The sequence below is a fragment of the Mirounga leonina genome, unplaced genomic scaffold (assembly GCF_011800145.1).
Source record: "Mirounga leonina isolate KUSES-001 unplaced genomic scaffold, KU_Mleo_1.0 Mir_82, whole genome shotgun sequence".
Taxonomy (NCBI): Eukaryota; Metazoa; Chordata; class Mammalia; order Carnivora; family Phocidae; genus Mirounga; species Mirounga leonina.
The window spans coordinates 14,764,906-14,787,875 of NW_023270825.1; the positions used below are offsets into that span (position 1 = coordinate 14,764,906).

Genomic DNA, 22,970 nt, shown 5'->3' on the forward strand with positions numbered 1-22,970 from the left:
ATGGAAAGTCGTTCCTGTGATTACATTATGTAATATCTCACTAGCCTTCAAGAAGCAAGCAGCGATGCTGTGGCTGCTTACCATGTGGTAGGGAATGGTGGGCAGCCTCTAGAAGCTGAGGGCAGCCGATGGCCTGCAAAAAAAAAGCCCTCAGAGCTACAGCTCAGGGAAAGGAATTCTGCCAACAACCTGCAAAGAGTTTGGAAGCAGATTCTTGCCCCAGTCAAGTCTCCAGATGAGACCGTAGCCCCAAATGACACTGGCTTGTAGCCTTGAGACCCAGAGCAGACACATCTAAGTTATGCCCAGACTCCTGATACACAGAAATTGTGGGATAAATAATACATGTGTGTAGTTTTAAGCTGCTAATTTAAGGTACTTTATTATAGAGCATAGAAAGCAAATACAGAAGTCTTAATATATGAAAGAATAAAACAAAGGAAAAGGAATATTGAATTACTGGCCATTTGGGATATTTATTAATGAAGATCACACATCCAAAGGTCAGTCCTCAATGCTCATTTCCATGATTTTAAGAGTCGGTCCTGCCATGTCATGACTGTTGTCATCTTGGACACTGTGAAGCTGAAGAGCTGGGGAGAGTTCTGTGCTAAGACAACATAATTCATTTGAAGTCTCTGCCTTTTCAGTGTCACTATCCCCTTCAATGACATTCACAGAGGTCTCTTGGTCCGTTAAGCTGTCAGGGACACTCGGATTTTTGTCATCCCAAACTGAAGGTCCAAGGTTTGTTTCATCATTCACTTGTTGAATTATAACCCCTTCTGAGTACTTTGATTTATAGATGGGTAGGAAAAATTCATTTGGTGAAGACAGTCTCTCATTTTCATCCTTTGGTACAGACAATAACATATCCAAAGCTTTTTGGTATTCTTGACGTTCCTGCTGAATTGTGGTATCATGTTTACTTTTATCTTCATTTTCTTCTGAATTCTCAGCCTGTTCAAAATCAAGTAAATTCAGCATATCAGTATCATCCAGCTTTACTGAGTTTTCTCTGGATGTGCAGCCTAAGTCCACCTTCAGGACATGCAGCAGATGGCGCATTTTTTCCTAGGATTAAGCAAGACGGGAATAATTACATTAATTAGGCTCGTCAAATTGAATTACTTTTGTCTGCAGTGCTGCTCATCTCAGCAGGGTTAATACTTCTTTCATCACCCACCCCCCGCACCCCACCATACACACAAAAGGTACAAGGGAAAAACAGCACTTGCTTTTAATGCATTTTTTGAGGCTATGGAAAAACTTTAAAATTCTTTCCATATTAGAATTTTTTCTAATGAATGTCTAAAGAAAGACAAACCTCTTCCAAATGATGTTTATTTTGTTTTATGTGTCGCTCAAATAGGTGTTCTAAAAACCTAAAAATGATAAATAGAAATGTTAATGTCTCAAAATCAGAAAATCAATTAAATACAAAATAGCCATGCAACAACAGAACTACTAAAGGTTGAAGAGTATTTTCTTTCCAAAGCTAAACACTTAATCCTTCCCTGTTCTGTCAAGTTCTCCAATTTGGGAGCTAGTATGGCTTTTGTTTTTGTTTAACTTTTGTAACAGATGCCATTGTTTCTGAAAGATTATATAACACTTACATTTCTGTGAAAATATTTTAAAAGAGGTCCAACAATACCCCTGCCACACACCAAAAAGCATGTTTTCCCTCTCACGCATCTATGCAAACACCAAAAGCCTCTCCCTCCCCTTCTCTTTCACATACACAACCCCCCAAACCAAACCCTAAAGGAAATTCTCTTACAGTTATTTTACAATGCTTCCTCAATTATACTTGAAAAAAAATTCCACTGATGGTAAATCCACATAATAACCTAAAAGCCATCACTCATCACATACCACCAAGGGCCAGACATCTGTGCCACATACACAATCATTATACCTCTAATCACGACCAGTTTTTGGAGAGAAAGGTATTGTAAAGATCATTTTAAAGATGAGAAAATGATCTAAGATGATGACTTCCTCTCTCCTAAGGTCACAAGCCATTAAGCGAATTTAACCCAGATGTGTCTGGCTCCAGAGAAATTATTTTTCAACTGCACTATGCTTGTCTTGTTATCACATGAATGTATCAGTACCTTTGCTGAAACACAACTCCTTTGTTACCATTTGTTATTATCAATGAAGTAAGCCAATCTTAGATTTAGTAGTTCTGCTTTATTCAGCAATTTTTAAAATGTCAAGTAGTGTTAAATATATTCACATTGTTATGAAACAGACCAATAGAACTTTTTCATCTTGCAAATTTGAAACTCTATAACCATTATGAAAACATTTTTAGCCACCTTTTTTAAACAAAAGTAGTAAACAGAATTATTATAAAAAAAAAAACTTAGGGGCTCCTGGGTGGCTCAGTTGTTTAAGCGACTGCCTTCGGCTCAGGTCATGATCCTGGAGTCCCGGGATTGAGCCCCGCATCAGGCTCCCTGCTCAGCCTCTGACTCTCCCCCCTCTCATGATCTCTCTCTATCATTATCTCTCTCAATAAATAAATAAAAATCTTTAAAAAATAAAACAAAACAAAAAACAAGAAACTTAGGTCTTTTTTTTTTTTTTAAAGATTTTATTTATTTATTTGACAGAGAGAGACACAGCGAGAGAGGGAACACCAGCAGGGGGAGGGGGAGAAGGAGAAGCAGGCTCCCCGCAGAGCAGGGAGCCCGATGTGGGACTCAATCCCAGGACCCTGGGATCATGACCTGAGCCGAAGGCAGTCGCTCAACTGACTGAGCTACCCAGGCGCCCCGAAACTTAGGTCTTTTAGTGTATCTTTTTATAGCAATAATACAAATGTTTAATTAAAAAAAACTTCACATAAGAATAGAAATAATTCATTAGAAATGTTGTACTTGACATATTTCAACAGGGAAAGCATGTAGTATAAATAATGGAGTTCTATGATACACAATGTTAAGTGCACCTTTGTGCCCAGTGAACTTTAGATAAATAATGTTCAAGCTGATTCAGGACCACATAGTTTCCTTAAGATATGCAATATCTAATCTGGTTTTGCAAACTTCCCATTTCACTTACAGTGTATAAACCTAGTTTTTAATTTGTTCTCACTTTACTAGTAACAGTTTTAACAAAAATGCTTGCTTTTGATTCTCATGACAAGTTTCAAATAGTAAAATAAGATGATGGATCTTTGCAAATAAGCAAAAATTTGGTTCACCAGTCTATTACAACTAAGAGATATAGTGTTTGTTTTTGCATAGTTATAATTTTTTTTTTTGTAGGCTCTGTGGGATTTTTACATGGATGTAATGTCTGTGAATAAAGACAGTTTTACATCTTTCTTTCAAATATGGATATCATTTTCTTCTTTTTTTTTTTTGAAGATTTTATTTCTTTATTTGCCAGAGAGAGAGAGAGAGCACAAGGAGGGGGAGCAGGGAGGGAGAGGGAGAAGCAGACTCCCCACTGAGCAGGGAGCCCGATGTGGGGCTGGATCCCAGGACCCTGGGATCATAACCTGAGCCAAAGGCGGATGCTTAACTGACTGAGCCACCCAGGCAACCCTCATTTTCTTCTTTTCTTTTTTTTGTGATAGATTTTTGAAGATTTATTTATTTAATTTTTAGAGAGAGAGAGAGCATGAGCTGGAGGGGCAGAGAGAGAATCTCAAGCAGACTCCATGACGAGTGGGGAGCCTGATACGGGGCTTGATTCCACGACCCTGCTATCACAACCTGAACTGAAACCAAGAGTCAGACACCCAACTGTCTGTGTCACCGAGGCGCCCCGTGATGGATTTTTTAAATTGAGGTGTACACTAACCTTATATTAGTGTAAGGTATACAACATGATTCAATATTTGTTTATACTGTAAAATAATCACCAAATAAGTCTAGTTAACATCCATCATCACACAGTTACAGAATTTTTTCTTGTGATGAGCACTTCTAAGATCTACTCTCTCACAGGGGTGCCTCGGTGGCTCAGTCGTTAAGCGTCTGCCTTCAGCTCAGGTCATGATCCCAGGGTCCTGGGATCGAGCCCCACATCGGGCTCCCTGCTCGGGGGGAAGCCTGCTTCTCCCTCTCCCCCTCCCCCTGCTGGTGTTCCCTCTCTCGCTGTGTCTCTGTCAAATAAATAAATAAAATCTTTTTTTTTTTTTTAAAAAAAAGATCTACTCTCTCACAAAGTACTTTCAAATACGCAACAGAGTACTATGAACTACAGTCGCCATTCTATACGTTACATCCCCATGACTTATTTATTTTATAACTGAGAGTTTTACCCTTTGACTACCTTTGCCCATTTCGCCTACCCCCACCACTGGCAACCACCAATCTGTTCTCTGCATCTAAGAGAAATAACAGTATTTAAATGAATAAAATCTGTTCTTTTCTGTAACTCCCCCAAACTGTGAACTTGCCTTATACGGTAAGAATTAAACATTCTTTATAATTTGCTATCAATTATAAGAATATGTCCCCCTAAGGGGCGCCTGGGTGACTCATTCAGTTAAGCATCCGACTTTTGGTTTTGGCTCAGATCACAATCTCAGGGTCGTGAGATTGAGCCCCACATCAGGCTCCATGCTCAGTGAGAAGTTTGTCTCCCTCTCCCTCTGCCCCTCCCCCCACTTGCATGCTCTCTCTCTCAAATAAATAAATCTTCTTTTATTTTTTATTTTTAAAAAATATTTTATTTATTTATTTGACAGAGAGAGTGCACAAGCAGGGGGAGTGGCAGGCAGTGGAGAGAAGCAGGCTCTCCACTGAGCAGGGAACCCGATGTGGGGCTCGATCCAGTACCCTGGGATCATGACCTGAGCCGAAGGCAGACACTCAACCGACTGAACCACCCAGGTGCCCCAATAAATCTTTTTTTTTTAAATACATCCTCCCCAAGAAAGCAATATAATTTTTCATTTCCTAATATGTAGAAATAACTTAAAGGAATTAACATGATAAGGAAGAATATTTAATGTACTATTCAACCACCATAATATAATTTAAAAAATCTAACCTGTTTGAAAATAAACCAAGTTTCAAAATTTCATCTGTTACATCTTCAATGAAACTCAGATATAACAGTTCTTCTTCACTGTGAAAACAAAGCAGTACACAGCATAAAAATTATTTCCTACTTACACTGAAAACTATAGGAAACACGAGTACCTAATTAAAAGTATCTACCACTACTAGGACAAATATACTGCTATCTCACATTTAAGAGGAATGTTATAAAAAACCCCCTTATGTCTACATTCTTAAATTATGCAAAGAAAGATGAGAAAATGTTCCCTAATCAAGTAAAATTTCATAGATGTGTATAGCATCCATTCAGTACTAACAGACAAGCAGGAATTAAAACAGCAAACAAACAAAAACCAATAAAAAAAACTAAAAAAAACCCCACACACAAAACAAACAAAAAACAAAACAGAGCAACCAAGGTCAAAAGGGCAACCAAATGTGAACCACTGGGGGTGTGTGTTCTTGACAAGCATTTTACAGGTCCTGACTCCTGACCATGTCAAGCAGCAGAGGTGTGAGCCCTGTGCATGGCACTTAGAGGAGGGGAAAGACGAAACTCATCCAGAGAAGCAAGAACTTCAAGTATGAAATCCTCTTCTGCTCCTAGAAGAGCATCTTGTTTGAAGGTTGGGAAATTTATTGAGCAGAAAAAATTATTCTTTTTTTCTCAAAATGTATGGAGAGGAAAAAAATATGATAGTAGAGAAATTTATGTATATAAATACAGTGATAATTTTTAATTATGTGGGCACATTTCTTTATATTTTAATAACTAGTACAAGAAAATGGAACATTATTATAAATTTGATTTTAATTAGCTGAAATCAGTGAATTGATAGAAATGTAAGTAGCAAGCAACCACACAATTACTCAATAAGTAAATGTAAGGGGAAGAATTAAGAAAATTAGATAATAGAGGATTAAAATGTTATATAAAAAGTTACACTTTCAAACTGATTTTCAGGCTCTAATATTTAAGCAGCAAGTTTGAGAATAAATGAAACTCTATAAAATAGATGATATTCCCTGAAAAAGTGTACCTTAACTAAAACGACATTAAAACATAGAAGTATGCTATCTGTAAAGACCTGGTGGTTAGAAACTCCTGGAAGGGTATCCTGAGCTATCCAAAGTCTGCATTTCTCTAAAACTCTTGTTATTCTTATTTATTTTTATGGGTACTAATTATATAAAAAAACAACCAGCAGGCATTATTAACTTAGGGACAAATTTCCCCTGGACATAAAGATGAAGTGATTGATGACTACTTCAGAAAATTCTGATCATTCTCAAATTTAGGGTATATTATATGATTGAACTCCAAAGCTAGTTGTAAGAGAAATCAGTATTCAGTCCAGACTTATTAATAATAGTTTGTGTGATTTTTAATTCTCGATTTCCACTAAGCAAAATGAAGAGGTCAAAAAGATCTTACTCAGAGTGGAGTTTTCTCTCTGGAGGAAGCTGCAGGGAATACTGACGTACTGCCCTGGAAAGAGAAAATTACAATATTTGAACAAAACAATGACTGGCATGCAATAAGTATTCAATAATATTATATATTAGTAATAATGTATTTTAGAATTTTTAAAGTACTTTCATATCCATGATCTGATCTAATATTCAGAACAACCCCGACTGGTATATTGGGTAGGTATTATTTTTTCCACTGACTGATGAGTTCACCAGGGGGCAGAATGGTTGGCTAACTTGCCAAGGACAGGTGTTAGTAAGTAGCAAAGATATTTTTAATTAGTCTTCTGACTACAAATTCACTGTATGTATGTATGTATGTATGTATGTATGTATGTATGTATTTACTAGGCTCCACGCCCAGTGTGGGGCTTGAACTCACCACCCTGTGATCAAGAACTGAGCTGAGATCAAGAGTGGGATGCTTAACCGACTGGGCCACCTCGGTGCTCCCACAATCCTTTTCCAAACTGGACTACAGCACTTACCTAGTACACACAATTTCACTTTGACTAAGGTTAACATATAAATAATGGGGGAAACAGATTACTTCCCCATGAAAAACTGTTTTAAGTTGGTCATCATGATAAATTTTGTCAATATTTAGTTATGTCATCATTAGTTAATTCCAATCTTTTTATTCAGGTATGCTCGATTATAAATATTTTTACTTCTTTTAGATAGAAACTACTAGAAAAGATAAATATTCCTTTCTTTAGGCCATTCTTTATATTCATTTGCAGAGTGGCTCAAGAGTTAGCTTATAAATCTTGTTATGAGTACTGAAGCATCATGAATTTCAAGACAAGAGAGGTTAGCAGTGAACCGCCCACAGCCCTGCCAGGTGCCGTCTCCCTGGGCAGGCTCTGAGGGATCACATGTGCTGGCCTTCTGGTCTGCTCTATGACACCTCATTCTTGCCCTCTTTTTAATCTCTAGTCCTTTATTTACACCTTCTTCATCTCATATACAATCTCTGACACTGGACATACATTTGACAGCTGAAACTACCAGAGGCATTTTTGCTAACCTATTATTTTTATCTAGGTGTAGTATTCCGTAATTACTAAATATGATGCATAGTTTTTAAAAACAGTGCCAGTACACGGCAGTGACAGATAAAACACTAGCATATGGTGAATGTTCAAAATCATGAATTATGAATCCTCAAATCGTGAGGTTCCTCAGTATTATTTCTGCCACAGATTTTGTCTTCAGGAAAATCCTTTTCCCCTTCCTTCCTCCCTCCCTCCCTTCCTCCCTCCCTCCCTCCCTCCCTCCCTCCCTTCCTCCCTCCCTCCCTTCCTTCCTCCCTCCCTCCCCCCTCCCTCCCTTCCTTCTTTTCCCCTCCCTTCCTTCCATCCCCGCTCCTTCCCCCCTCCCTCCCTTCCTTCCTTCCTCCCTCCCCTCCTTCCTTCCTCCCTCCCTCCCCCCTCCCTCCCTTCTTTTCCCCTCCCTTCCTTCCTCCCCCCTCCCTCCCTTCCTTTCTTCTTCCCTCCCTCCCCCTCCCTCCCTTCCTTCTTTTCCCCTCCCTTCCTTCCTTCCTCCCTCCCCCCCCTTCCTTCCTCCCTCCCTCCCTCCCCCCCTCCTTCCCTCCCTTCCAAGTGTGCAAGTGTACAGGGGGTGGGGGGGGCAGAGGGAGAGAGAGAGAATCTTAAGCAGTCTCCACACCCAGCATGGAGCCCAATGCGGGGCTTGATCTCATGACCCCAGGATCATGACCCGAGTTGAAATCAAGAGTTGGACACTTAACCAACTGAGCCACACAGGTGCTCCAGGAAAATCCTTTTTCATAGGAATAGCAATGGCAAATAATACAAGCCAGTATCGCCTTTTTCTTTCTTAATGAATTAGCAAAATGAATTCATTTAAACTTTTCTTGAGTACCTACTTTGTACAATTTCCTTAGTGAAACTAACACTGCCGCTGAACTGTGTAACACTAAAATAGATTGGAGTGCATGTAATTAGAGTAGTACTTATGTTGCAAATATTATATGTCTGTTACACAGGAAAGCAGTTAAATAGACAGTTGTAGCGACTTCTGTAACCCGCTTACCTTGGTGAGGAACGCTGAAGAGTGCCATCTTTATTCTCATCCCACGGTAAGTCATGCCCTTGTAAGGGTAAAGGAGCTATTTTTCCTCTGATATCATATGTCATACAATTAGATGCCTGGGGATGTAATGAGAAGACTCAATCTTTGCTTTGCTTCAAAAATACATCATGAAAGCGGAAATAAAGCAAAATAGCAAATTTCAAAAAAGTCAAGGAAGCAGAGGGGAGATATCCCATAGGAAAAAGGGCTGATACAGGGCACCCGGGGGGCTCAGCTGGTTGGGCGACGGCCTTCGGAGTCTTACAGGGTTAGGATCGGCATTTGGATCACAATGCCATGAACGTGGACTTCGGCTTCAGTTTATTTAGTTGTCTAGAGAGCTGGCTGTCTTCCTAAATCTCAAGCTAGTCATAGCCATCATGACTGAGGCCTTCTCAGGCTAGGCACTTTATGCCTATGCCTCCAATGAGCCTACATGTTGAGTAGTTTTTCTAGATGTGAAAATTCAGCTCTCAGAGGATAAGCGATTTGTCCTTGAGCTTTGAGTGGCAGGGCCCATGTCAAACAGGTATTTATGGCTGAGATGGAAACCGACAATTCTCTACCCACATTCAGAAGAGAAGACAGAAGTTCAGTGTGATTATATTCTTTTATCCCCGAAATCCGTTTGACATTTTATTAAATACTTCTTTTTAAAAGGTTTTATTTATTCATGAGAGAGAGAGAAAGGGAGGGAGAGAGTGTGCATGAGTGGGGGGTGAGGCAGAGGGAGAACCAGACTCCTGATCCCAGGACCCTGAGATCACGACCTGAGCTGAAGTCAGATGCTTAACCAAATGAGCCACCCAGGTGCCCCTGTGTTTGATATTTTAATAGACAAACTGTTTTTATAAACCATAAATTTAAAATAGGACACAAGTGTATGATTAATACACCGAAAATAAAAATAATATATGAAAATCAGACTTAAAGCTGTAATATTTTAAAAGAAATGACTGCTAACCACTCAAAACATAAACACTATAAAAAAAGAGCCTTATGGTCTAGAAAAAAGTAAAAGCAAATATAAGAGAATGATACCATCTATTCTTATATAATTTCCAATAATCAGTGGCAAATAAAAAAAAAATACAGGCACAGAAACTAAAAACTTCCGTATAGCTTTTCTGGCTCCTTCAGTGATCCAAGTCTATATCTTTGAAAGCAACGTTTAAGGTATTTTATTCATTTATTCATCTCTCTAGCCAGCCAACCAACCATCTAGAAAAAGTGCTAGCATCAGATGATTTCCCAGACTGGGCAGGATCCATCTGGCCACTCAAAGAGAGCTACAGCCATGTATAAATAGGTAGTCCTTCTCTATACTGGCTACATTATCTGCAAGAAGTGTCACCAGAAGATTATTCAAGTCCAAACAGCTATATATATTTTATTAAGTTAAAGCAGCTGTAATTCCAATGTGGCACACAAAGAGATCTCATTTTTATTACCTGCTTTGTGTTCTCTTCTGAATCTGTGAAGTTCTTGGTGTCAACTGTCTCAAAATCAGATTTAAAGCTGTAAAATTTTAAAAAGGAGCAATTGTCAAGCCTTCAAAATACAAACACCCTGATAAGTTTACAGTCTTAAAAAACCTCTCACACATAAGAGATGAAATCCATCTATTCTTATAAAATGTGTAATTTCTAATTATATAATCAGGAAATAGACATGGTTTGGATTACACAGCTTATTTTTCCTTTTTTTTTTTTGAATAGCAGCTAGATTTCCATTGGATAGAATGGGACTAGGGAAATGGGAACTATTAATCCTCAAAAGCTGTCATACATACAATTAGAAAAGGATACCATATGCTTGCTTTCCTTACTTCTCCCCATTCCTTAATTCTTGGGATTAAATGAATGCAGAGTCATCTGATATTACTGTACCTCTTATCTATACCCAGAGAAAAGAATACTAGTCCTAAATTGTTTTTTTGCTTTCTTAAAAATAACTAAAACCTAGGACCAGGTAAATAGTTGTTTAAATAACACCAGGAACAATAATCACAAATCAGTTAACACTTAATACTTTATAAGATTTGTTTGTTTCTTTAATCATTTGGCAAACTTTTACTGAATATTCATTATGTGTCAGGCACCATCAAATATGAAAATATTATTGAGGCAAATTATACTTAATTTCCAGAAATTATCCCACTTGGCTAAATTATTCCTGGGGAGTTGTTGCTATGTAAGAGTGGGTTTGAATATTTGCAGGAAGGGAACCCAGGGAGAGTCAGAGAAACAGTGTTTTTTTCCTTGATAGCCCATTGTTTTGCCGTTTTTAACACAAATCTATAGACATATTTACACAAATACTAGTTGATGACATATTTTAAGGATTCTCTGAAAGTATATTTAAAAGCATATACCATGTTTGAAACAATAAATTAAAATATGTAATATTCCTGTTTATAAGGAGCTTGACAAGTTTAATAACTACTTTTCAACCATTACTCAGGTAGTTCTAGTGATACATACAAAAGGAAAAGTGACATTAATCTCATCCAGTTCAAAAGGGCACTACCAGACCTTAAGTCTGACACATTAGGTACATGATATAAAATAAGAAATATTATTTAATTCTACAACACCCTGAAGGACTTACTACTGGCTGTGAATGTGCCATACCTGCTTAATTCAGTCTGGGTTTCAGCTTCTATCCGCTGGTCTGTAAAATCCTTTTTTCTTTTGGCAGGCGTATAGTATCGATAATGTGACAGGAAAGACTTTGCTTCTGTTTTTAAAGTGCGTGGAGTGAATGGCAAATGTCTGTTGGAAAAGAGTTCAGAATGTTTATCCAAAAGGTCCCCACTGGGTGCTTTTGAAATAACTAACTGAAACCGATGGGTATTTGGGAATGTGCTCTTGGGCCCTTTGCCGTATGAAGTTCCAGAGCATGCTCTCCTGGGCCCAGAGGCAGTGTAATCCATGTTGAACACGGAGGAACTGGAGTTCTTCTCGGTACCATTTGTGAGGACTTTATCAGATTTAGGTAGATTTAGGTGTAGTCTCTCTGAAGAAGTTACTGGTGACCTTGGTGACCTTGTAAAGGATGGAAATCCATTCACTTCTCCAATTAACACATCTTCATCTTGTGGTTCTCCTGAGGGCTAAGAACATTTGGTTTGATTGTCATCAATTATGTTTACAAATTCACCTAATTGGGAATCTCCACATTATACACCAAAAATAGTTGCCTTAGTGGGTTTAGAGATCATATATTCCTGAAGATGTTAACACTATATATGAAGTTCTGTTCACGGTTTTGAATTATTAATATATAAAAATATAATTCTAAATATAAGTAATAGCAATCATTTTTTTTTAGAAGATTTTATTTATTTATTTGAGACAGAATGAGAGAGAGAGAGAGCACATGAGAGCGGGGAGGGTCAGAGGGAGAAGCAGGCTCCCCGCCAAGCAGGGAGCCCGATGCGGGACTCGATCCCGGGACTCCAGGATCATGACCTGAGCTGAAGGCCGTCGCTTAACCGACTGAGCCACCCAGGCGCCCCACAATCATTTTTTTTTAAAGATTTTATTTATTTGAGAGAGTGAGTAAGACAGAAAGTGGGAGAGAACACAAGTGGGAGGTAGGGGCCGAGGGAAAGAGAGAAGCAGACTCCCCACTGAGCAGGGAGCCCAAAGCGGGGCTCAATCCTAGCACCCTGGGATCACGACCTGAGCTGAAGCCACTTAGGTGCCCCAGCAATCATTTTTCTTTCTGAAACTAAAAAAAAATAATTACTAACATCTACCTACATTTATGGTCTTGAACTTGTGTACTGAGATCAGGTAGATCTCAGTTTTATCTGAAAATTTCCAAACCACTCTTGAACACCAATCCCCTTCTCAATCACGCTGTTGGTGGTGGCAAAATGAAAAGGAACTTCTCAACTTCTCCTCATGAGTGGGGAAAGCTGAAAGGGAAGACGTTTTGGACTGCTCCATTTCTTTCTGGTTTAATTTTGGAAGAACCATTTCTACAGGGTATCCACAAAGTCTTAAAACATAGATAATATTTTATTCTTTTACAGATTAGATGCCCAAGATGCAATGAGTATGATTCCAGGCTTTATGGACACCTGTGTATCCTTTTTTTTTTTTTTTAAAAGATTTTATTTATTTGACAGAGAGAGACACAGTGAGAGAGGGAACACAAGTAGGGGGAATGGGAGAGGAAGAAGCGGGCTTCCTGCCGAGCAGGGAGCCCGATGCGGGGCTCGATCCCAGGACCCTGGGATCCTGACCTGAGCTGAAGGCAGACGCTTAACGAACGGAGCCACCCAGGCGTCCCAAACACCTGTGTATCCTTTAAAGGACTTTGAGGCACTTTATTAGGTAGAGGGAAGTTACATGGAAGTTACAGATTCTGAGGTGACATGGCTAGGAGTTAGCTGTTGCCTCTGCCCTCCAAGCTCATGGGGAGAGAAACAAGAGGAAGATGAACAAGCTGAGTAAGAGAATGGCTGAGTGCTTCCTGTGTGAAAGGTACTGTTCTTGCCACTGAGTAGGATAAAAGAGGACAATTAAGAACTTCTATCACTGCTACTAGTAAGTTACTATGCTATGTATAAGGTATAGTTCGAAGTAATTTACATGCACAACTCATTTAATCCTCACATCAACTTTTGGGTGGTGATGATACAAATACTACTTTTATTTCATAGATGAAGAAACTCAGGTGGTGCAGGGTCTCAGAGTCAGACCAGGCTGAGCCTATGCTCTTCATTACATCATATTGTCTATTATGAAGACGCATCTGAAAATTATATATTTTAGATTTTTTTTTAAGTGAACTCTACCCTCAATGTGGGGCTCAAACTTGACTCCAAGATCAAGAGCTGCATGCTCTACTGACTGAGCCAGCCAGGTGTCCCTGTATTTTAGATTTTTTACACCATGAGGAATTTTAAACTGATTTTAACTCTTTTTCTGATGGTGAAACTGTCAACTAATCGAAGTACTGATTCATCTAAGTAAGAAAAATGCAGATGACTTACTTAGACTGCATACTGTAACTAAAGCCTAAAATAGGTCAAGTCACCTACCATTTCCTTTCCAAGTACTTTCTAAGCTGATCTCAAATACAAGGCAAAATTACTCAAGGCAAGGAAATATTTTGGCATTAAATTCTGAATCACTAGGGCACTTTTTTAATGACTTCAATATATTAGTTTTAAAAAGTGCTCCCAAACAAGACTTGTAGCTTATATACCACAAAAGTTTGGCTCCCGGGAGAAAAATTTCTAAGTAGGATCTGAAAAATCCTACAGGGTTATTAAATAATAATCACAGGAATTATTTACACTTAGAGGAACAGTACAAGCTGAGATCAGAGCAGGCAGAAATGCACAAGGCATTAGACTGCCTGTAAGAAAATTCTTTTTTTTAAGATTTTATTTATTTGCGAGAGAGAGAATGAGAGACAGAGAGCATGAGAGGGAGGAGGGTCAGAGGGAGAAACAGACTCCCTGCTGAGCAGGGAGCCTGATGTGGGACTCGATCCCGGAACTCCAGGATCATGACCGGAGCCGAAGGCAGTCGCTTAACCAACTGAGCCACCCAGGCGCCCAGCCTGTAAGAAAATTCTTATCAGTAATGGTTATTTAATAAACAAAATAAAACACCAAAGTCTTTAAAGACAGAAATATACTCTCATCTATCTGAAATGGGCTGGAAAAATTGCTTTTGAATTGACTAAAAGCAAGAAACTTTCCTGTATTTTTATGTCTCATAATTCCTATCTTGTATCCTATACTTCTTGTTTCCTTGGAAACCAGTAGAACATAGTATGAAATCAATTGTACCAATCTGCTTTTTTTGAGATTATATTATTGTTTCCTATAGCTATGAATATCAGAAAGCTTGGATATAATTTTCACAGAAAATATGTAACATACTGGTAAATTCACCAAAATGTGAAAAACAGATAACTGTAAGGTTCTAAAATCAGAAAAGGGTTTATCAATTACATGTGAATGGAACAAAAATTCTGGTGGTAATTTGACCACTTTCACTTTCTTAAGTCAGCTTTACAGTTCAATGCAATTTGTTGTGAACTGTTTCTGTGATTTAAGAATTTATGTAAAGTGATAATGACTGCATAGTTTATATACTCATAAGGTTTTCATGTCAAGAACACATCAAAGTTTATAATCAGAGAACTGAGTACTAAATCTTTTTCAGGGATAATGTCAGAAGAAATAGTATACAAAGATTTTTCCAACTGTCAGATTTTTAAAAATAATTAATTAATTAATTTTTAAAGGATTTTATTTATTTATTTGAGAGAGAGCATGAGCCCCATACAGGGCCCCATGCAGGGCTTGACCCCAGGACCCTGAGACCATGGCCTGAGCCCAAAGGACACTCAACCAGAACCTCCTTCAACTGTCAGATTTTAAAGCAGCTGAGGAATCAATTCAATTGCAGAATAGGGTGGGTACAAATTATTTAAAAATTCAATTAACATTTGTTTTGCAAAAACGTTTCAAATTATATTTTATAAAAGAAATTGATAGCTCTTGCTTTTCATGGTTTTATACTGCTTTAAAAATGTTTCATAGATTTAATTAGGAATATGGGTCACATCCACATATTCAATTAATCTTAATAGCATGTAGTAAGTGCTATACCAGTGATGTGAGGGAATAATTGTGTGGAGGTTACAGGGTTCAGACTGGAAAGGTACTGGAGGCCCCTGAGATGAGTCAAAGTGTGAGAGAAAGAACAGCATGAGTGTATGGGCAATTATAAGAAAAGGTTTTTGATTATATGATCTCACGTATATAAAAGGCTAATATGCTCAGAGGCTAAAGTTAGCATTTCTTTCTTTTTTTTTTTTTTAAGATTTTATTTATTTATTTAGCAGACAGAGAGAGAGCATAAGCAGGCAGAGCGGCAGACAGAGGGAGAGAGAAGCAGACTCCCCGCCAAGCAGAGAGCCTGACATGGGGCTTGATCCCAGGACCCTGGGATCATGACCCAAGCTAAAGGCAGATGCTTAACCAACTGAGTCACCCAGGTGCCCCTAAAGTTAGCATTTTCTTTTTAATTGTAGCAAAGTTTTCAGTAAATGCAGATTATAATTAAGATAGGTGACTATTAACCATAAATCCTAATTATTGAAATATACCTAAAATAATAATTTGAATCTGAATTTGTATAAATATTTATCATCAAGGCTTATAAAACGTGTAGGCAAGTTTAAAAAAATATATAATACACACACATATAAAACATAAATGAACTACTTTATGGAGGCAGAATAGGTTACAGTGGCTAAAGGAAAAATGAAAGAAAACATCTTACATTTACAGATTTAATTATATATTTTTAACAAACTCCATTTTTATCCCCAAATATAATTATTAATTTATATTATGATAGAAAAATATTTTAAACTTTCAGTTAAAAAGTATAATCACTACGGGGCACCTGGCTGGCCTAGTCGGTAGAGCATGTGAGTCTTGATCTTGGGGTTGTGAGTTTGAGCCCCACATTGGGTACAGAGATTCATTAAAAATAAAATCTTTAGGGGCGCCTGGGTGGCTCAGTCGGTTAAGCGACTGCCTTCAGCTCAGGTCATGATCCCAGGGTCTTGGGATTGAGCCCCACGTCAGGCTCAGTGGAGAGCATGCTTCTTCCTCTCCCTCTCCCTGCTGTTCTGCCTACTTGTGCTCTCTCTCTCTCTGTCAAATAAATAAATAAAATCTTAAAAAAAAAATAAAATAAAATCTTTAGGGACACCCAGGTGACTCAGTTGGTTAAGCATCTACCTTTAGCTTCAGGTCCTGGGACCGAGTCCCTCATCGGGCTCCTTGCTCAGGGGGAGCCTGCTTCTCCCTCTGCCTGCCGCTCCCCCGCCTTGTGTGCTCTCTTTCTCTCTCTCTCTCACTGACAAATAAATAAAATCTTTAAAAAAAATCTTAAAAAAAAAACCAAAACAAAACCCAAACTTTAGGACCTACCTAAAACATTAGGATTAAAAAATGGAAAAAGATATACCAAGGGAGTACTAATCAAAAGAAAACTGGTTTAACTATATCACTATCAGAAAACACTTTAATACAAAAAAAATTAAGATAAAGAATCTCAAAGCAGTGACAATAGGTTTGAGTCACCAAGAAAATATATTATCTCTAAATCTGTATTTATAAAATAATAATATAGACTCAAAATCTACAAAACAAAAATTGGTAGTACTAACTTTTAGAGAAATAGCTAAATACATAATCATGTGGAAGATTTCTCTTAATAAATGATAGCTTGATCAGAAAAAAAAATTAGTAAGATTTGAATATATATGAAGTTTAATCTAATGAATACATTGTATTAAATACTATACACAACAACTATAGTATATTTTCTTTCCAAACACATAATGACACAGTGCATTTTAAGAAATTTGTCTACCTACTGGGCCATAAAGCAAATTTCTCAACAAATTTCAAGAAATTAGCATCATATAAATCTATGATTAGGCTAGAAATCTGGAACAAAGAGAAAACTCCTAGGGAAAAAAATACACACAGAGATTAAGAAATACTTCTAAATGACTCTTGGGTTAAAAAAGAGATTATAATGGAAAATACTCTGAATTGAATCATAATAAAAATACCATATAGCAAATCTTGTGGGATACAGCTAAAGCAGCATGTGGAGGAAAATTTATAACCTTAAAATATGCTTATACTGTCCAGAAGTGAGGCTGAAAATAAGCTAAGCAAAAGTAGGAAAGTAAGACAAAATAAACCCAAAGAAAACCAAAAGGGGAAAAGAAAGATAAGAACAGACATTAAAAAACAGAAAACAAAATACAACAGAGAAGATTAATGAAGTAAAACAAATGCTCTTTAAAAAGATTAAAAAAAAAAAAAAACCTGACAAATCTCTGGTGAGGAAAAAATCAAAGAGGGGCGCCTGGGTGGCTCAGTTGGTTGGGCGACTGCCTTCGGCTCAGGTCATGATCCTGGAGTCCCTGGATCGAGTCCCACATCGGGCTCCCTGCTCAGTGGGGAGTCTGCTTCTCCCTCTGACCCTCCCCTCTCTCATGTACTCTCTCTCTCTCTCTCATTCTCTCTCTCAAATAAACAAATAAAATCTTAAAAAAAAAAAATCAAAGAAAGAAGAACAAAGGCACAAACAACATGAGGAATAAAAAGGGGGAAATAATACACATTCAGGAGAGATTAAGACAGATTACATTTAAGTAAATCTATGCCAAAAATTTGAAAATTTAGATGAAATGGACAACTTCCAACATAAATATAACTTTAAAAAATAGTCCTATAATGATTCAAAAAATGGAATTAGTAGTCAAAAATCTTCTAACAAAGAAAACTCTAGGCCCAGATAATTTTAATGTTGAGCCATCGAATTCAAGGAATAAATAAGTCCAAACTTATATAAACTATTCCAGAGCATGGAAAAAGAGTAAACAGCACCAAATTTATTTTATGAGGCTAGTGTAACCATACACAGAGTAGAGGAAAAGGAAAATGACAGGTCAATATCAATAATGGCAGTAGATGCTAAAATCCTAAACAAAGTATTAGTAACTTATCCAGCAATGTATAAAAAAGGTACTGCATTATGACAAGGTTGTGTTTATACTGGGAATGCAAAGTTGTTTTAACATTAGAAATTTGACTATAGGGCGCCTGGGTGGCTCAGTTGGTTAAGCGACTGCCTTTGGCTCAGGTCATGATCCTGGAGTCCCTGGATCGAGTCCCGCATCGGGCTCCCTGTTCGGCAGGGAGTCTGCTTCTCCCTCTGACCCTAACCCCTCTCATGTGCTCTCTCTCATTCTCTCTCTCAAATAAATAAAAATAAAATCTTTAAAAAAAAAATACTTAAAAAAAAAAAAAAAGAAACTTGACTATAATTCACAACATACACAGATTAAAAAGAAAAATGATACCATCTTTTCAAAAAAAGGCAGAAAAAGCATTTTATAAAATTCACATCCATTCATGAGAAAGGAAAAACAAATCCTCTTAGCGAACTAGGAATAACAGAGTAAGAGAACGTCCTCAATCAGATGTTAAAGGGTATCACAAAACACCAAGAGCAGGGGTCAGTAAACTATAGCTTGGAGGCCAATCTGGCCTACTGTCTTTCTTAATAGTTTTACTGGAACACAGCTATGCCCATTCATTTACATCTTGTCTGTGGCTACTGCCCAAGGGCACAAGAATTGTGAGAGACTGTGGGGCCTGAAAAGCTTAAAGTATTTACTACCTGGCTCTTTAAACGAGAAGTTTACTGATTCTGACCTACAGTAAACATTCTACCACAAAGTCAGGTTGTGCCACTAATGAAATATCTTAGAAACATCTGCTTTTAACAGGTAAAAATACTATCTTACCTTTTGTAGAGTGTTAAATAGTGACTTGGAATTATTTTTAGAATTGGCCTGCATTGCTGTTTTATTTAATTTCAAATCCCTTTCACCTCGTGCTAATTCCTTTTTGAGTTTCTCTCTTCGTTGTTGGTCTGCATCTGATGGGGAAAACAAATCTTTTAAAATAAAGAAAACAGAAAAATTAAGGTTTTGGTCTTGGAAGCCTAATAAAGAACACATTTTTTTTCTTGCTAAAAATGTTTACACTATTGATATATAAATAAAAATCCACATACTTTTCTGTATAAAGAGAAGCTAACATATATTTAATTTACAGAAACTTTAAGTGCATTATTTAAAGAGCGTAAACAAGATGTGACAAATTGGCTAAGCCTAAGAGCTCAAAAAAGCAATTCCTAGCAGATATTCAGAGATACTGAAGGTGGGAAATGCTTGATGTGTTTTTTGTGACTCTGTCATCACCAAATGCAGAGTCTGAATTAGTCCATACACTCTCCCCCAAATGCAATATTATTGTCAGTAATATCACATGTCATTCAAATTTAAGTTTTACAGACTTTAAAAAGATAACATTTTCAATTAGGATAACTGATTTCTACTTCTCTTAACTGCTATTCATTTGGAAATGTAAATGAAAAAAGTGGTTTTGCACTTTAGAATGCTTTAGGTCAGGTATGAGTTATCAAAAATTTATCATTGTATGAAGGCTAAAAATGGTGAAATGAAACCTAGTCAAATTTCAAAGTTAAGAGGAGAGGAAAAGATGGTGGGGGAGTAGGGGACCCTATTCCAGCTAGTCCCCAGAATTGAGCTGGATATCTACCAGACCACTCTGAAAACCCACAAAATCAGCCTGAGATGTAAGAAGACAGATCTGGATCCCTACAAGCAGACTATCACAGGCGGTTGGTTTCGAGGTACGAAGCGGGAAGCCGTGATCCTGCAGGCAGATATCAGAGGATAAATGGAAGGGGGAGGGAGCCGTAGTGATCCTACACTGCCGGTGAGTGATAGCTTCCCATGCTGGGGACAGGGCACAGACTCACAGACCAGCAGCGTGGGGAAAGGACTTTAGGGCAGCCCCCCAGACTGAAACCTGGAGCTGCGGGGCTGCGGGAGCAAATTTGGGGTGGCTGGCAGTTTTAGAAGCACAAAGGGCAGAGATGAGCCCCCGTGCCCGACCTGGAGGCACGGACTGGGAGCGCTGCGGAGGGGTGCACAACCCAGGACGCTGCAGTTTATAGCACCACAGACAGAAACGGAGATAGTGTGGCCTGGAGAGCTCACTGAAGAACAGAGTGTGATCTCTCTGCTCTGAGGCAGAGGGTTGGAAACGATCTCTTCTGCTCTGACTCTTGGAAAAGACCTGGAAAGCCGCCAGGGAAAGCCACCAGAGAACAAAAGCCCCAAAAAACTGGTTTTCATTGAGCCCATCCCCTGCCACAGGAGCAAGGCAACTCTACCCAAACAGGGTTGCCTGAGTAACAGTGTGGCAGGCCCCTCCCCCCATAAGACAGGCTGGGAGAATGAGAGGCCATCAACCCTAAGGTCCCTAGAAAACAGGTGCATCTTGCTTGGGTTCTGGTCAATAATTTGGACACTCTACATTCCCTCAACTACCCCTCAACAGAATGACTAGGAGGAGGAACCCCCAAAATAGGAAAGACTTCTGTGACTTCTGCCACAGATTTACAAATGGATACAGAGATAACCAAGATGTCAGAGATGGAATTCAGGGTAGCAACTGTGAAGACAATAGCTAGAATGGAGAAATCAATTAATGGCAACATAGTCTCTAAGGGCAGAATGAAAGCTGAACTGGCAGAACTTAAAAATGCTATCAATGAGATCCAATCTAATCGAGATAATCTAACAGCTAGGGTAAGCAAGGCAGAAGAAGGAATTAGTGATCTAGAAGACCAATTAATAGACAAGAAGGAAAAAGAGGAGGCCAGGGAAAAACAACTCAAAATCCATGAAAATAGAATCAGAAAAGTAAGTGACACTATGAAACGTTCCAATGTCAGAATTATTGGGATCCCTGAGGGGGTGGAAAGAGAGAGAGGACTAGAAGATATATTTGAGCAAATCGTAGCTGAGAACTTCCCTAATCTGGGGAATGAAACATTCATGTCCTAGAGGCAGAGAGGACCCCTCCAAGATCAAGGAAAACAGACCAATGCCCCGGCATGTAATAGTAAAACTTGCAAATCTTAGAACCAAGGAAACCAGCTTAAGGGCAGTTAGGGGGAAGAGATTCCTTATGTACAGAGGAAGGAACATCAGAATAACGTCAGACCTATCCACAGAGACCTGTCAAGCCAAAAAGGGCTGGCAAGACATATTTAGGGTACTAAACGAGAAGAACATGCAGCCAAGAATACTTTATCTGGCAAGGCTGTCATTTAGGATGGATGGAGAGATGCAGAGCTTCCAAGACCAGCAGAAACGGAAAGAATATGTGACCACTAAGCCGGCCCTGCAAGAAATATTAAGGGGGGTTCTATAAAAGGAGAAAGACCCCAAGAGTGATATAGAACAGAAATTTACAGAGACAACCTATAAAAATAGGGTCTTCACAGGCAACATGATGACAATAAATTTGTATTATTCAATAATCACTCTCAACGTGAACAGCGTAATGCTCCCATAAAACAGCACAGGGTTACAGGTTGGATAAAAAGACAGGACCCATCCATATGCTGTCTACAAGAGACTCATTTTGAACCTAAATATACATTCAGACTGAAAGTGAAGGGATGGAGATCAATCTTCCATGCCAATGGACCTCAAAAGAAAGCTGGGGTAGCAATTCTTATATCAGACAAATTAGATTTTAAGCTAAAGACTGTAGTTAGAGACACAGAAAGACACTATATCATTCTTAAAGGGTCTATCCAACGAGAAGATCTAACAATTGTAAATATCTACACCCCCAATATGGGAGCAGCCATCTACATAAGCCAACTGTTAACTAAAATGAAGAGTCATATTGATAACAATACGTTAGTTGTAGGAGACCTCAATACTCCACTCTCAGCAATGGACAGATCATCTAAGCAGAAAACCAACAAAGAAACAAGAGCTCTGAATGACACGCTGGACCAGATGGACCTCATAGATATATATAGAACATTCCACCCTAAAACAACAGAATACTCATTCTTCTCGAGTGCACATGGAACTTTCTCCAGAATAGACCACATACTGGGTCACAAATCAGGTCTCAACCGATACAAAAGACTGAGATTATTTCTTGCATATTCTCCGACCGTAATGCTTTAAAACTAAAACCCAATCACAAGAAAAAATTTGGAAGAAATTCAAACACTTGGAAGCTAAAGACCACTCTGCTCAATAATGTTTGGGTCAACCAAGAAATCAAAGAACTTAAACAATTCATGGAAATGAATGAGAAAGAAAATACATCAGTCCAAAACCTATGGGATACTGCAAAGGCGGTCCTAAGGGGGAAATACATAGCCATCCAAGCCTCACTCAAAAAAAATAGAAAAATCCCGAATTCACCAACTAACTTTACACCTTAAAGAACCAGAAAAAAAGCAACAAGCAATGCCTAAGCCACGCATTAGAAGAGAAATAATTAAGATTAGAGCAGAGATCAATGAATTAGAAACCAGAAACACAGTAGATCAGATCAATGAAACTAGAAGCTGGTTCTTTGAAAGAATAAGATCGATAAACCACTGGCCAGACTTATCCAAAAGAAAAGAGAAAGGACCCAAATTAATAAAATTATGAATGAAAGGGGAGAGATCACGACTAACACCAAGGAAATAGAAACAATTATTAGAAATTAATATCAACAGCTATATGCCAATAAATTGAGCAACCTGGAAGAAAGGGATGCCTTCCTGGAAACCTATAAACTGCCAAGACTGAAACAGGAAGAAATGGACAATCTGAATAGGACAATAACCAGTAAGGAGACTGAAGCAGTGATCAAAAACCTCCCAAAAAACAAGAGTCCAGGGC

General features: G+C 38.3%; 1 protein-coding gene across 4 annotated transcripts in view; it reads right to left on the bottom strand.

Moving 5' to 3' along the window:
• Positions 1-355: 355 nt before the first annotated feature.
• Positions 356-22,970, bottom strand: part of SPATA7 (spermatogenesis associated 7) — a 45,133-nt gene continuing 22,518 nt past the window's right edge. For 2 of the 4 annotated variants that reach the window (XM_034992363.1, XM_034992361.1), the window contains 8 exons: positions 18,978-19,111; positions 11,234-11,715; positions 10,052-10,118; positions 8,562-8,677; positions 6,466-6,519; positions 5,020-5,097; positions 1,328-1,385; positions 356-1,074 (listed from right to left, as the gene is read on the bottom strand). In XM_034992363.1, coding sequence (XP_034848254.1) covers positions 505-1,074; positions 1,328-1,385; positions 5,020-5,097; positions 6,466-6,519; positions 8,562-8,677; positions 10,052-10,118; positions 11,234-11,715; positions 18,978-19,111 — 1,559 coding nt within the window. In that variant the 3' untranslated portion in view covers positions 356-504. Of the gene's footprint in view, positions 1,075-1,327; positions 1,386-5,019; positions 5,098-6,465; positions 6,520-8,561; positions 8,678-10,051; positions 10,119-11,233; positions 11,716-18,977; positions 19,130-22,970 lie in introns of all 4 variants that reach the window. The other 2 variants (XM_034992362.1, XM_034992360.1) reach the window with 1 other exon arrangement.